Raw genomic sequence first — 15,175 nt, forward strand, 5'->3', positions numbered from 1 at the left:
TAGGCCAGAGGTGTATGTGTGTGTGTGGCAGGGTGGGGGGGTGAGAGGATTCACTAGAAAGAGTGGGCAGCAGAACAGGTGGATCTATTGAAATACACTGCTGAGGGGAGCAGTGGGTGAGATAGGAGAGGTCTGCTATGCCATGTGGGTAGCTCCCTCGCTGGGGATCAAACTCAGGCCACTAATTATTATTTTTGTAATAATTAGTACTCTCTTCTATTTCAGGCATTCACTGGGAGCTTTTGAACATATCCTCTGTGGATGGGGGGTGAACTCCTTACCATTATTTGGACTATTATAGATACTAAACTTGGTTCCATTTTGCCTTTTCAAAATTGAGATGGATCAATTGTAGTAGTCCAGGCTCCTCTCAAGGCAAAAGATCTGGTAGGTCAATTGCTGAGTTACTTCATCACCTGCCACAGTGGTCTAGAGTCTTCTCCACACTTGGTCTTAACACATACCTCTATATTTATGATGCTCCTTTGAACAGTTTATGATTTTCGTTTATTTTTGTTTGGCCCCCAACATTACTTACTCCCCCCTGTCCATTTTTCTCCCACTCCCTATTCACCTCAATGCCCTTACTATGTTTAATAATGTCCATTAGTCTTTATAAATGTTTTACTTTATCAAATCATCTGCAAGCTGATCTGCCTTGCTTTGCTGAACATAATTCTCTCAAACTCTTACCACTTTGCTCAAAATGGCTGCACTTTATCTTATGGTGGAATAGTACTCCACAGTGTGGCGATGCTAAATCTAGTTGTTTATGGATGGACGTTTAGGCTGTGTCCATGGTCTAGCTGTTGTCAGCAATGCTGCTGTGGACATTGTAGTATGTGAAGTTTTTTGGGTTGATGGTTTCATATCCTCTGGATAGATACCCAAGATAAACTTTTCCTCAGGCACACACTGGGTGCAGGTGGCACAGCAAATGGACTATATGTGTCCATAGTCCTTCTTGGCACAACCATTATTCCTTCTTTTCTTGGTCAACTTGGAAGCCAGGGCCCGAGAGACCAGAGATACTTTCAAAAAATCAATAGCTACTTCAGGGCCATAGGAACCCGGCTCCTTATAATAAAGAGGGAAACTTTGTTCCTTTCAGGGCTGCAACATTTTGTGGTGACTTTCAAATCATAACAGTGTGCTTCTTTGAAATGCTTGAATCAAAGTCAGGATGAAGTGAGACATTTAAATTAAAATATTTATTTCCTTAAAAGATAGCTTAGTTTCCCACTCTAACTTTGAGAAGGGATATTTGGAGAATGGGGGACAAGATGACATGAGCATTTTGACGTTCATTACAAATTCTCATGAGTTGTTGCAAAAATATCCTTGGCCCTTGGTCCAGTCTCAGCTTAGGGAAACTTCGCATCCCTTTTTCCACTCAGACAGGTCTCTCCCCTCGCAGTGTTTCTTCCAACCTTGCCTGAGGAAGAGAGGGAAGCAAGAATAACAGAAAAAAAACCAAGATAATCCAATATTCTTAGATTGAAAAATAGTAACCAAAATAACAAAGGGCATCCAGGGTTTAGTTTCATTTGCTTTGACATCCAAGGATTCCATCCTTTTGCTTTTCTCTCCCTGGCTTTTTCCTAGTCCTTATTAATTTTAGCAATAAGCAAGCAACTCTTTAAAGATGGGTCATTTAACACAAAAACATTAATTCAAAAGGATACCTGCACCCCTATGTTTATTGCAGCACTATTTACAATAGGTAAGCTATGGAAACAACCCAAATGCCCCAAAATAGAAGACTGGACCAAGAAGATGTGGTAACAGATACACAGTGGAATATTACTCAGCTATCAAAAAAGATAAACTCATGCCATTCACAGCAACATGCATGGACCTGGAAGGGATCATGCTCAGTGAAATAAACCAAAAAGAAAAAGAAAAATACCAGATGGTTTCACTTTAAGGAGGAATGTAGAGGATCCAAATAAGGGATCAGGGAAAAAAAAGTTATTATAATAAAGTGAAAATCAAAATCAACAAGCAACTATAAACCAGAGCTATTCTGCAGACGGGAGAAGGGAGTAGGATCAAAACAGGTAGGAAGAACACAAGAGACTATGGTGATGGACACTGGTGACTTGGTGGTGGGAATTTCACGGGGACTATAACTGAGATGAGAAAGCATATATTGTAAAAAAAAAAAATGAAGAACGATGTAAAAATCTATATAAAAAATAAAATGATTAAAAAAATAAAGATGGGTCATTTAAATACTCAAATCTCTGAAAATTTGGGTTCTCCAAGTGGGTGACCTTATTAGCAATGTTCATGAGAAATATAGCTGCAGAGATGGCTATGAGCAGTGGCTAAACTTGTGCACAATCCGAGGGAAGCTGTGTACTTCCTAGGGAAATTTCCTGCCAAATCGTCATGCAGCAGATACGAGTATTTTTCTCTCGCTGCTGCTTGTTCTGTCTCCCACAGAATGTTGCCCTGAGCTACAAAGTCTTCTCTGAATCTCGAGCAAACTCAAGCTTTCTTCCTATTGTGCACTGATGTCATTGATGCTTTCAGTTCACATTAGAAAGCAGCTCTCCATCGTCTGGAGATGGAGAAAGCAATCATGTAATATCATGATTCAATATTATTTCTCCTCTCTGTAAGAATCCTTTCTACTATGTTCACTGCTCATCCACACACCAATGGCAAAAGGAATAGAGAAGATCTCACTAAAATTGTTGGACCACTCTGCAGAGGTGAATATGTCCATGTTCTGCTGCAGCTGTGATAAACAGATACACTGTAGGCTTGGCCCATGGCAGTCAATATCTCCCAAGAAAGACTCTTACCAATAGTTCATCCCTTCTGTCTCTTTAACAATTTTCTTGGCACAGATGATTGCATCTGTGAGGTCGTCGGTGATCAAGGCTGTAAGAGAGAGGAATATAGGGTTAGCTGAGACTTTGCTATTTGGGAGGAATTAACATTTTCTTCACTTTTCTCACTGATTTTTGGAACAGGATTGTTGGAAAAATTTTGAGCCATGGTATTTTTGTTATCCTTTTTGTTATTCTTGTTGTTGAGCTTAAACATTTATATTTATTTATTTTTTGTTTCTAGACCATCTACATCTTGGAGGGGGAGGGAGAGATCAAAATAGGAGGGAGGAGCACAGGAGTCTATGGTGATGGTTCACGGGTACCTTGGTGGTGGTCATTTTATGGGGACAACACCTGAGAGGAGAAATCAAACGTACAAAAATGAACAATTATGTAAAAATACATAAATGAAAATAGAAAGATTGCATATTATGGATCATTATAATACCAACTTATTTTGTAAACTCTTGAAAATGAAGTATGCAGGTTTATTTGCTAATTACATTGTTTTCTCAGATAAGCTTAACTAGAAGATAAAGATGGTAATAGATTTTTTTTAAGATTTATTTGTTTATGCATACAAAAACTGGGGTACAGGCCAGAGGTGCAGGGGTTGAGGGGATTCACCAGAGACAGAGTGGAGAACAGAACAGGCAGATTGACTGAAACACACTCCTGGGGGGAGCAGTGGGCAAGTCAGGAGAGGTCTGCTGTGCCATGTGGGTAGCTCCCTGGCCGGGGATTGAACTCATGCTGCAGTGCCTGCAGATAGCTTCACGGGCTGCGTCTTAACCCCTTGTGCCACCAGGGAGGCCCAGTAATAGATTTCTTGTAAACAAATTTATTCTAAGCGTGGCTTTAAAAAATTAAAACAAAACCCTATTAACTGGGAAAAAATTAGCAAAAGATATGATCTATAAATAACAAATTGAAGCAATATATGCAAAATCATTGGCATTTGGGACTCAATGAAAAATAAAGCTGTACTGGCCTTTAGAAGTCATTCACTTTGTTTCTAGAGAGATAAAAATTTAGAATAATAATAGCTATTACTAATAGCTAACTTTTATAGAGAATTTGCTTTATGTCAGGCATATGCTAGCTCTATCAATAGATTTATAAATTATTTCCATTAGTCCTCAGAATAGCCATATGGATGAGTACCAGTATTTCCCCTATAAATTAAGATCACACACCTAGTAAATGAGTCGCATTCAAACCTAAGGCTTAAATTCTATTCTTTGAATCTTTCATTTTTATTTATTTATTCATACAAGCACTGGGTACAGTCAGAAGCGCGGGAGGGTGAGAGAATTCACCAGAGCCAGAGCGGGGGTCAGAACAGGCAGAAGGACCGAAGTACACTGCTGAGGGGAGCAGCGGGCGGCAGGAGAGGTCTGCGCGCCATGTGGGACCCTCTTCCGGCGGCCGGGGAGCAGCCGGGGATCAAACCAGCACTGCAGGGGCTGTGGGCAGCTTCGCAACCCAGCGCTCAACCGCTGCGCCACCGGGTAGGCCCCTATTCTTTGAATCTTTGATTCAATAGATGCACTTAACAAGGACTGCATCTTACAAAATACTATATGCTAATGAAGCTGGTAATAAAATTATAAATACTATATTAATTTTCAACTGATTATTCATCTGGGAGATTTTTTCAAACTTAAGTTCTTGGTATCTGATACAGGTTTGAAATCCTTTGAAACACCTCGTTTCATGTACATCAGAGCTTACTAAGTGCTGAGCTACTGTGGTTTGTGTTTGCAAATGGCCAGGGCCAATTTCTTAGGAGACTTGGATTCAGTAGGGTCTTCAGCGGTGGGAAACACACAGATTGCATATATGGAAGGGAGGAAGCAGAGAGAAAAGGTAGGCTTGGAGCAAGGCTCATAGGACAGTTTGCTAAGTGGAAGACACACCAGCACAATAAGTGGATTAGGGGCTGCAGGCCCCGGTGGTGGAGACCATGTAAAGTCAGCCTTCTACTTTGTTATAGCATTTTGTTTATAATTAAGATGTTTTAAAAATATTAGTTAGGCATGACTTTGTATTTATTGAGAAAAACATTATTAAAGGAGGTGGGGGCTGGGAAGTGACAATGATGCAGAGCGAGAAGCGAAGAAAACACAGTAAAATAGCCACAGAGGGGCAGCAGAGGGGCAGAAATGAGTTCTGAGAGCCAGTATTTATGATCTCGCCAAGAGCTCTTTCTGCTCAATTTACTTTAAATAAACAGTTCTGTCCAAACATGAATAAGAAAAAGACTATGTTAAACAGCAGAGTATTATTTAATTGAATAGTTTATCCTTCCACATCCAGCAATAGAAATCAGCAGCAATCTACATAAAAAGAGCTACTTATGTTCAGGTAAGTTAGTTCTACTTCCAAAATCTTTGTCTCTCCTCAGTATCCTCCTGCCTCCCAACTAAAATATCACTATCATACTCACAGTTTATATCTCTTTTCTCTCTCAGATACCAGGTAGAAATGAGAAACAGAGATTTATATAAGTGAATTAAACTAGATAGAAGAAGCAGCAATCACATCTTTCTTAAAATGTCTCCTATTTTAATGAGGTCTATGCTGTTGGAGGAAAATGAAGATAGCTTCTATTATTATATGTGTGTGCCTATGTGTATATATATGTATATATCTCTATCTATCTACCTCTATCTCTATAAATAACATAACTTCTGCTCAAATAGTTGGGGAAGGTAGGCAGAAATTTTAGGAATACAGTTTGGTATGGGAATGAGGAGATGGCAGAGCTTCAGAAGATGGGCAGAAGTACATGTAGCCTGTACAGATATGATATGTCACATACCTCATAAACATACCCTGAAGCTAATGTCTCTCCACCTTTCCATGACAAATGTCCCTACTTCTGTAATACATGGGACAGAATGACACTGACCATAGTTAAAGTCTCTCTGGCCTGAGGGTGAGGGAGACCAGTCTCTGAGAAGTGATTAGGATATAAAGTCTGTTTTCTATTTTAAAACTGTTCCTAAAAATCCCATGTTCATTATGATGAGAAACCAGATATGAGTGTTCCTTCACCTCTAACCATGAACCGTCCAACATTTTAATTTCCTAGAATCCAAGATTGTCTTGCAGATATACATTTGCCCCAGACTTCCTTAATTGGAACTAAATTGAACAATATTAAATTAGTAAAGTGTATGTAAAGTCAAGCATGGCCATAATGGAGTAACAGATTTTCTCTTCTACTGTAAACAAGTAGAAAAGGACACACAATTTATGAGAACATTATTTTCAGGCATAAGAGAACAGGCAATGCAGGAGAGACAGAAACCAAATGAAGTGAGCCTTATACTTGCCATGAATTTCTGCCCAAGGCCACTTTCTAGACCAGGAAGGTAGAATGCAGGCAAGAGATGATAATCTAAGTGTAGGATACACATACCAGAGGCTAAGGCAGCTAAAATTTGTGGAGAATAGCATCTTGGAGGTAGAAATTTGTATAGGGATTCCACTCAGTCTTTGGATGAAGGCTAAATTTGGTGTGCAAATGTGAAACTCCATGATGCTAGCTGAAGGGCGCATACCAGGGGCCCAAATAATAGTGTTCACACACAATTGGAAAACTTTTGATTTCTAACTAGGCAGAGAGAAATCTTCCTGAACCTCTGGTGCATACAGAGACACTAAACGAGCGATACCTTGGTAGTAAGATTAAGCTAATCCAAACATAAAGACTACTCTTGAACCAGATGAAATTTAATACTTTTTAAAGAAAGACAACATAGTCTAGTCACTTAGCAATATAACATACAGCGTACTTAGTATCTAATAAAAAGTTATTCGATGTGCAAAGAGGCATGAAAATGTAACCAATGTCTAGGAGAAAGATCAGTTAATGGCAGAATTGATTGAATTAGCAGAAAAGAAATTTAAAAACAATGCTTATAAATGTGTTTATTTATATCAAGGACTTAAAGGAAAGCATGAACTGAATGAGAGAAATGAAAGGTATAAAACAATTATCTTGTACTAAAAAATGTGCTATCTGAAATGAAATATTTAATTGATGGATTTAATAGATTTGGCACTTCAGAAAAAATATTAAAGAACTTGAAAATATAATAATAGAAACTATTGAAAATATAATATCAAAAGAGAAAATGAGTCATAAAATTGAAGACATCCAGTGACAACATCAAGTAATATAACGCATGTGTCATTAGAGTCCTAAAAGGATCTTAGAATGCTTAAAAATTTTCCCAAATAGAGGAGGCAAAATGGACTGTAGTGGAGGACTCTGGGTCCTTTGGTGATGCGTGTGATGTGGTGACATATATCTGGACCATATGATTCTACACCTCTGAAATACATACAGTGTTGTAAACCAATGTTACCTCAACAAACAATTTCCCATATAAATTAATGGAAATTATTTCTTTGATTTATACCATTTCCTCTTATGAAGACTTTATGGGAATGCTCTACTTTCAGACAATGGGGGAAAACTATACAAGAGTTCATGTCTGATACATTTTGCTATCCTCAATTCTATTCTTAAGTAATTGAAGTAGAAGACTTGGAAGTGGATTCCAGCTTAGTTTCCAGTGTTTAAGAAATGCACCATAAAGTGTATTTGTCTCGTTCTGTACAAAGAAGCATATACTACATCATTTGAGTGAATTGCTTATGGAAATTAGTTGGCAAAGAGTTTTCTACTTATCTAAGTATTTTATGTCTATGTAGGAAAGGGTAGAAAAGACCATTTGTTCATCACCCTGTTTTCATGCCAGGCTTCATAAAAACCATTCTGTAAGAATAAGTATTCCTTGGACAAGTAGGCCACAGGATTGTGAGCGTGACCTCAGGGAACAATTGAATAATTTATTGGCTTTGTACAGACCTACTTGCACATATGAACTCCACATTTTAGTGAAAGCAGAAAATGGGTGGAAATTCTATTACCAGCTTTCCTGTCTTTGTCCATGAGAATGATATTTTTAGAAAATCGAAACTGTACCTGAGCAAGCAACATGGCAATGGTTCTTCTCCTGTAGCTTTGCATGTCTGCACCACGTGAAACTGTTTATCTGGAAAATGCCATAATCAGTGCTCCCATCCTCCAGAACTGTCTGGGCTGTGGTGTTATAGTGGCTCTCATAGTACGCCATGCAGATCCCTAGGGGAAAGCCAGAAATGGCAGCCAAAGAAAAGCATTGTTTTTTTGCAAACCTATTCTGTGGGGAGGGCTCTCTTTTACATGTTATGACAATGCTCTGCTTTCAACAAAATTCTGGGAAGGTCAGGGCAGCAGTGCACCTATGGGGTCACACGAAGTACAGGGATGGCACCTTGGAAGCAGCACCCCTAGTCAGTGGCTGACTCTGGGCTAGACTGGGTTAGGTCTGCCCCCACCAATGGCAGCAAGAGTGGCATTGTTTTCTCCTTCTGTTTGTTGCTGGTTCATTAGTACAGGATTCCAGGAATGAGGACATGAGAGTCAGGGAAGAAATAGAGGAACCGCTGAGAGCTGAGGACATGTGAATCCTAGCAACCATGCCTGGTGGAGCAGAACATGGAAAACTGCAATCAAACTGAAGGGAGTTTGGGTGGGAACTTTAATATTTTGGGGGTGGGGTGGTTGGAGGAGGGGGAGCAGAGATTAAGAATAGAAAGAGAACGCGAAAGGAGAAATCTCACAGTTTCCAAGGCTAAATCCCCGGTAGTTGTCCAGGCCAGCTCTTGAAAATATTTTTGCCAGTTTACAGCGAGTGTAGATTTTGGGCTCAGTGACTGTGACTAGGCAGCCGATCAGGACCAAGATGCTGGTAGCACTCATCCCCAGGCCTGTTGGAGGCACAACCTGTCAGAGATTGGGAGACCAGGTCAGACACCCTTGCTTTGTCTTGAGTCCTGAGATTAAATCTATTGCTGATAAGAACTTCAAAATGTGCCATCCACAGTGATGGGTGACCTTGTCACTTTTAATCATTCAGAGCCAGCTTCAGGGCAAAACAAAGTATAGAGAATATACGGTACAGGGAAGGAATGGGTGCAGGCACTTTTCTTAGTACTTTTCAACATGGATATTTTCAAGTAAATGTTATATTCCTGGGATCAGACAAAGACAGAAACTTTCCTTCATGGACAGCCAGATGGGAAATCCATTTCTAGAATTCCCATTTTTGCTCTATGGATAGAAAAAAAGATGAAATACAAAGACTTAAGCATTGCCTATATATATGGAAATTGATACCCCGATTTCAATCAGAGATGAAATATATTTGCATCTGCATTGTTAACTTTAAAGACTTATCGTTTGTGGGCTTATTGAAGGGAGTAGATTTAGCACCTTCTTTTTCTTGCATTCTCTTTTCTTGATACTTTTGAAATGTGGGAGTGTTGCTTCAAAAATATCTGTTGTACAATAAAGGCGATTTTTTTTTTAGTTCCTCCATGGGGAGGTTCTCCTATAAGCCTGGTGTCAATTGATAAGCAAGGGGGGGGGGTTGGAAGATAATGGGTCTCAAAGGAGGAAAGTGTTAATGATGGGAGTAGAGAGGTCATACAGGTCCCTCCCTGAATTGTTTCAAATGATAGGAAGATCAAGAACTCCATTCTTTGCTGGCTACTGGTTTTTCAGAAGTGCTTCCTCTCAAATAATCTGCTTTACCCTCCCTAGAAATTTCTAGGCAGGTACAGAAAATGATACTGATGTTCAAACATAATTTCATCCAGTATCATTTTTTGCACCTGCCTAGAAATTTCTAAAATATTAGTTTCTTCTCTTACCTATAGGCTCCCCAATGGAAAGACAAGGCTAAAAACAGGGCTGAGTATTGAGCAAGGTCAGAGAAGAGACTCACTATGAGGCCTTGAGAAACTAAGCATGCCATTTGGGGTATGGAAAGTATATACTGGTAATAGGACAGATTGGGAAACTAGACCTGCTTTTATAAATAAAGTTTTGTTAGAACATAGATCCACTCAGTAACTTATTGTGTTTGGCTGCTTTTCAGTGTTGAGTAGTTATGTTAGAGGCCAACAGACCACAAAATCTAAAATATTTATTGTCTGGCTCATCATAGAAAATGGCCCTGGTGTACAGCATTGAGATATCGCACACCCTCGCATTGTACCAGTCACTGAGTGGGAGACAAGGTTTTAGTCATAGATTTAACAAATTAAGTTGATTTACATCCTATTCCTTAGAATTTTACAGGTTTCAAACAAATCAAAGCAAATGAAATGAAATCCTATAGCAATGGAAACCCCTGGTGCAGTGTTCTACATCCCTAAATCTAGGGGTTGCCACTGGTGGCTCTTTGGGATGGGCACCTTCACCAGACTAATTTAGGTCTTATTAAAATAGTCAAAGTCCTGTTGCCTGTCTCAAAGGCATTTCACAGGTGATTCTGTGGAAGACACACTACTGTACTTACTCAATCAGCGATTGGCAGCTGGCGTGAGCTTCCTGTGTCCCATAAAGCCATTTCGGATTCTTACAAGGCACAAGTAATCCTGTCCTCAACCAAGAAACTTTCTTTAGAGCCCCAGAGAAGGAAGGATTCTTAACTCTTTTGTTTCCTAGAGATTCTAGAACCCTACTTCTTTGGACTGTAGGCCATAAATCTTGCACTCATGTACTCTAATGCAGTTGATAACTGTATCTTGGGCCTTCCTCCCTCACGTTTCTTCTCAATATCCTTCCTCCCTCTCTTGTTTCTTCTCCTCAATGTCCCTCCTCATCCAAGTGGGATAGGAAGTGGCAGTCTCCAAACTGTCACAAATCCCATGAGTAGAGATGGTTGAGCATGTACCCCAGTAGGTACATAGCAGATAATACATTAACCCATATTTCTGCACTCATATGTTACAAAAGTGATAAACATAGAGAAAACTAAACTTGAAAAGGATGAGATAGCACCACTGCTTTTTTTTTTTTTTAGGAGTATTTTTTTTTTTTAAGAGAGGCATGTTTTATTTATTTGTTTGTTTGTTTGTTTGTTTATACATGCACTGAGTACAGTCAGAAGCGCGGGAGGGTGAGAAAATTCACCAGAGCCAGAGCGGGGAGCAGAGCAGGCAGAAGGACCGAAGTACTCTGCTGAGGGGAGCAGCGGGCGGCAGGAGAGGTCTGCGCACCATGTGGGACCTTCCTCTGGTGGCAGGGGAGCAGCCGGGGATCGAACCGGTGCCGCAGAGGCTGCGGGCAGCCTTGCAACCCAGGGCTCAACCGCTGCGCCACCGGGGAGGCCCTGCTTTTCAACATAATACTGGAAGTCCTAGCCAGAGCAATAAGACAAGAGAAAGACATATAAGGAATCCAAATAGGCAAGGAAGAAGTCAAACTATCACTATTTGTGGATGATATGATAATATACATAGAGAACCCCAAAAACTCCACAGAAAAACTAATTAAACTAATCAATCAGTTTAGTAAAGTAGCAGGATAAAAAAATCAACACACAAAAATCAGTAGCCTTCCTCTACACAAAAAATAAATCTGAAGAAGAAGAAATCAAGAAAACTATTCCTTTTATTATTGAAACAAAAAAAAAAATCAAATACTTGGGAATAAACCTAACAAAACAAGCAAAGGACCTATACAAAGAAAACTATAAAACACTGTTAAAAGAAATAGAAGTAGACACAAAGAAATGGAAAGACATCCTCTGCTCATGGATCAGAAGAATTAACATTATCAAAATGGCCATCCTACCAAAAGCAATCTACAGATTCAATGCTATTCCAATAAAAATTTCAATGTCATTCTTCAAAGAAATAGAAAAAATATTGATAAAATTCATATGAAGCCACCAAAAACCCCGAATAGCCAAAGCTCTCCTGAAAAAAAAAAAGAAGGGAATGGAGGCATCATGCTCCCAGATTTCAAACTATACTACAAAGCCATAATAATAAAAACTGCATGGTATTGGAACCAGAAAAGACACATGGATCAATGGAACTGAATAGAAAACCCAGAAATAAACCCACAGATCTATGGTCAACTAATCTTTGACAAAGGAGCAAAGAATATGCACTGGAGTAAAGAAATTTTGTTCAATAAATGGCGCTGGGAATGAAGCAATAAATGGTGCAAAAGAATGAAGCTTGACTACTACCTCACACCATGCACAAAAACCAACTCAAGGGGCCTCCCCTGTGGCGCAGCGGCTGAGTGCTGGGTTGCGAGGCTGCCACAGCCTCTGCGGCCCCGGTTTGATCCCTGGCTGCTCCCCGACCACCGGAGGAGGGTCCCACATGGTGCACAGACCTCTTCTGCCACCCGCTGCTCCCCTCAGCAGTGTACTTTGGTCCTTCTGCCTGCTCTGCTCCCCACTCTGGCTCTGGTGAATTCTCTCGCCCTCCCGCGCTTCTGACTGCACCCAGTGCTTGTATAAACAAATAAATAAATCTTTAAAAAAAGAAAAAAACAGGGCCTCCCCGGTGGCGCAGCGGTTGAGCGCTGGGTTGCGAAGCTGCCCGCGGCCTCTGCTGCGCCGGTTCGATTCCCGGCTGCTCCCAGGCCACCGGAGGAGGGTCCCACATGGCGTGCAGACCTCTCCTGCCGCCCGCTGCTTCCCTCAGCAGTGTACTTCGGTCCTTCTGCCTGCTCTGCTCCCCGCTCTGGCTCTGGTGAATTCTCTCACCCTCCCGCGCTTCTGACTGTACCCAGTGCATGTATAAACAAAACAAACAAACAAACTAGCAAACAAATAAATAAAGCATGCCTCTATTAAAAAAAAAAAAAAGAAAAAACAACTCAAAATGGATTCAAGGACTAGACATAAGACCTGAAACCATAAAATATATAGAAGGAAATATAGGTGAAACACTACATGACATGCACCTCAAAGAAATCTTTACAGATGCATCACCCAAAGCAGTGATAGTGAAGGCAAAGATATACAGCTGGGACTACATCAAATTAAAGAGCTTCTGCACAGCAAAAGAGACAATAAGCAAAACAAAAAGAAACCCCACCAACTGGGAGAACATTTTTGCATCCAACATTAACAATAAAGGACTGATCACAAAAATCTACAAAGAGCTGATGAGACTCAACAAAAACAAAGAAAATAATCCAGTCAAAAAATGGGCAGAAGAGCTAAAAAGAAACTTCTCCAAAGAGGAAATACAAATGGCCACCAGACATATGAAAAAATGTTCAACATCACTTGCCATCAGGGAAATGCAAATAAAAACTACAATGAGATACCATCTCACACCAGTGAGAATGGCACGTATTAAAAAAACTAGCAACAACAAATGTTGGCGAGGGTGTGGAGAGAAGGGAACTCTTCTGCACTGTTGGTGGGAGTGCAAACTGGTCCAACCACTATGGAAAGCTGTGTGGAGATTCCTCAACCTACTAAAGATAGAGCTTCCATATGATCCAGCAATTCCCCTCCTCGGTATCTACCCAAAGGACACAGAAACATTAATTCCAAAGAGCACCTGCACCCCTATGTTTATAGCAGCACTATTTACAATAGCTAAGCTTTGGAAACAACCCAAATGCCCCAAAATAGATGACTGGATCAAGAAGATGTGGTACATATACACAATGGAATATTACTCAGCATTCAAAAAAGATAACCACATGACATTTGCAGCAACATGGATGGAGCTGGAAGGGATCATGCTCAGCGAAATAACCCAGAAAGAAAAAGGAAAATACCGGATGGCCTCACTCGGCAGGAATCTAGAAAACCTAAATAAGGGACCAGGAAAAAGAATAACTATAAGAAAGCAAAAAATCAAAAACAACAAACAACTATGAACCAGAGACACACTTTGGGGGGGGCGGGGAAAGGAGGGATTGGGGTTAAAATCAGGGGGTTGCAATTGTATGGGGAATATAAAAAAAAATTAAAAAAACAAGGATGAGATAGAAGTGAACATTTAAAAATCTATTAAGAACACAAGATGAGGGTCTCCCCCGTGGCGCAGCGGTTGAGCGCTGGGTTGCGAAGCTGTCCGCAGACTCTGCAGTGCCCGTTTGCTCCCCTGCCGCCGGGTGAGGGTCCCACATGGTGCGCAGACCTCTCCTACCACCCGCTGTTTCCCTCAGCAGTGTACTTCGGTCCTTCTGCCTGCTCTGCTCCCACCTCTGGCTCTGGTGAATCCTCTCACCCTCCCATGCTTCCGACTGTACCCAGTGCTTGTATAAATAAATAAATAAATCTTTAAAAAAAAAAGAACACAAGATGAGACTCCACCATCTCTTTGCTCCACCATCTTATGACCATACCATTTTTGTGATTCCACTATCTTGCTGCCCCACCAGCTTGTGGACCCATAAGTTTGTGACTCTACTGGTTTACCACCCCACCATCTTGTGGCCCCACCATCCTGTGATTCCACTAACTTGTGGCCCTACCATCTTATTGCTCCACCATCTTGTTGCCCCACCCTCTTGTGACTCCACTATCTTATGGCCCCACCATCTTGTTGCTGCACTATGATGAGTCTCTACCATCTTGTGACTCCATCATTTTGTGGCACTACCATCTTGTGACCCAACTATCTTGTGATTCCAAGACTGTGGTCCTTGATTTTAAGACTTAATGTGGAGCTTTGCTAATCTAGAGAGAGTGCTGTTGGTGGAAAGATAGACACATAGATCCATGGGGCACAGTTGAACCCCAGTGATAAATTCAAATATAGGCAGCTGAATTTTTACAAAGGTACAAATGAAATTAATGAAAAGTAAGCCTTTCAACAAGCGGTACTGGAAAAGTTGGCAGTCTAGTTGCAAAACAAGAGAACAAAAACAAACCAACAATAACATGATAAAGATAAGACAAGATATCTTGAATGACATATTTTATATTAAATCATCTCAAATTTATCAATATAAAATATAAAAAACTATAAAATTTTTTCTAGATTTTCACCTAAATTTAGGTGAAAATCTGTACTAGCTTGAATTTGGCAGAGTTTTTAAATATGACACCAAAAGTATCATCCATAAAAGGAAAAAAAATGGATAATTTAGACTTGATTAGAATTAAAAACTTTGGTTTTGAAAGATTCTGTTATGAGAATGAAAAACACAATATTAGAAATATTTACAAATCACCTGTTTAAGGAAGGCTTGGGTCCAGAATATAGAATATAGAAAGGAGTCTTAAAGTTGCACCAATAAGCAAGCACACAAACAACCCAATTAAAAGTAGGTAAATGGGCCTCCCCGGTGGCGCAGCGGTTGAGCTGCCCGCAGCTCTGGGTTGCGAAGCTGCCCGCAGCCTCTGCAGCGCTGGTTCAATCCCTGGCTGCTCCGCAGCCACCGGAGGAGGGTCCCGCAAGGCACGCAAACCTCTCCTGCCACCCGCTGCTCCCCT

At 40.5% G+C, this 15,175-nt stretch overlaps 1 protein-coding gene across 1 annotated transcript; it reads right to left on the reverse strand.

The window, feature by feature from the left end:
- Positions 1 to 1,196: 1,196 nt before the first annotated feature.
- On the reverse strand, positions 1,197 to 10,385 carry LOC119245202 (lysozyme-like protein 1). Its single transcript, XM_037511454.2, has 5 exons — positions 10,268 to 10,385; positions 8,526 to 8,688; positions 7,846 to 8,004; positions 2,814 to 2,892; positions 1,197 to 1,435 (listed from the first exon to the last, which is right to left on the reverse strand). The coding sequence occupies exons 2-5, from the start codon at positions 8,662 to 8,664 to the stop codon at positions 1,360 to 1,362; spliced, it is 453 nt and encodes a 150-aa protein (XP_037367351.1). The 5' UTR covers positions 8,665 to 8,688; positions 10,268 to 10,385; the 3' UTR covers positions 1,197 to 1,359.
- Positions 10,386 to 15,175: the final 4,790 nt, after the last annotated feature.

This window comes from Talpa occidentalis, unplaced genomic scaffold (assembly GCF_014898055.3).
Source record: "Talpa occidentalis isolate TD23 unplaced genomic scaffold, MPIMG_talOcc4v2.1 talOcc4.14, whole genome shotgun sequence".
NCBI classification, from domain to species: Eukaryota; Metazoa; Chordata; class Mammalia; order Eulipotyphla; family Talpidae; genus Talpa; species Talpa occidentalis.